The sequence below is a fragment of the Trypanosoma equiperdum genome (genome assembly GCF_001457755.1).
Source record: "Trypanosoma equiperdum strain OVI genome assembly, contig: ctg_833, whole genome shotgun sequence".
NCBI lineage: Eukaryota > Euglenozoa > Kinetoplastea > Trypanosomatida > Trypanosomatidae > Trypanosoma > Trypanosoma equiperdum.
Genome location: NW_027124791.1, coordinates 4,002 through 5,116, shown reverse-complemented (window position 1 = coordinate 5,116; position 1,115 = coordinate 4,002). Strand labels below are relative to the sequence as shown.

Below are 1,115 nucleotides of genomic sequence, written 5' to 3'. Positions count from 1 at the left end.
GCGAGTGAAAATCTCCGGATTGCAAGTGGGAAGCAACAGAGTACAAAAATCCAGTTTCCTTTTAAATAATAAATTTGCCCTGATTTATGCTGCTTTTGTAGGCTTGGCACCAATTTAGCATTCTAAAATTAAAAAGATTGTTGCTTAACATTCATAGAAAATTTTCATTTTGAGAGAATTTGATAATTATTTTTCGAAAATGTGATATTTTTAACATTTTTAAAAAAACTTTGAAAAATGTACAAATTTTTGAGAATTTAAAAAATCTGTTATATTTATATTAAAGTGGAAGATAAGCGTAAAGTCTTGTGGTGAGAGGGTGTGAAAAAAAAGTGATATTCTAATTCGGTTTATTTTGTCTATTCAACAGTTATAATAATAGCAGAGGCTTGATTGCAATAATGATAATATTAATGATAATAATAGGAGAATGTTGTCTGTATAATTATTGTAAGGCCAGTGGTTGAAACGAGGAGTCACACATCAGCCGAGCACAACAGAAGCTTTTGATTTCACGTGGGGACAGCTTTCTGTATTAAAAGTGTTGCAACCGCTGAAACCATTGTATCCCGACAAAGCAAGCTTCCACGCTCTGAAGCAGAACAAAACAAACAGTTATTTACGAAGATGATTTTTCTGGACAGCTGGCAACGGCAATTGCGGCGGATCTGTCAAGGAGCCCACAGAAATCAGCACAGATGGCACGGCAGGCGTCCACTTTTAGCCAAACCTAGGTGAGAAAAGAAGCCCAACTAGTAACGCATCTGATACACAGACCGTGATGCCGCTAGGTCTTTACGTGGAGAAGAGCCGTAACGGTGCAAAACGACGGCTCTCTCTCCATGTGGTATTCACAAGGCAACCCTATAGGGGCGGCGGAAGCGAGAAACAAACGGAAGAAACCAACAAAAAAAGGTAAGCAACATTCCAAATATAAGCAGCCATTTAATGGTTTAAAGGCAACACAGCACAACCAACAAGCCACAAGACACAATCCATAAAAGCATAATAAAATATATTAGCAACTCGGAAAGTATAGAATTTTGTGCCCAGGTTACATTTTAATGTTTGAACCAAAAAGACAACTGCCCCTGGCGATGCCGGTCACCTCAACG

The 1,115-nt window shown here is 38.2% G+C and overlaps 1 pseudogene across 1 annotated transcript in view; it reads left to right on the top strand.

Annotated features, from left to right (window-relative positions):
- Positions 1 to 1,097: 1,097 nt before the first annotated feature.
- TEOVI_000389700:pseudogene overlaps positions 1,098 to 1,115 on the top strand; it is a 3,054-nt pseudogene continuing 3,036 nt past the window's right edge. Inside the window, exon 1 of the mRNA in view lies at positions 1,098 to 1,115. This exon is cut by the window's right edge and continues 168 nt beyond it. Coding sequence covers positions 1,098 to 1,115 — 18 coding nt within the window.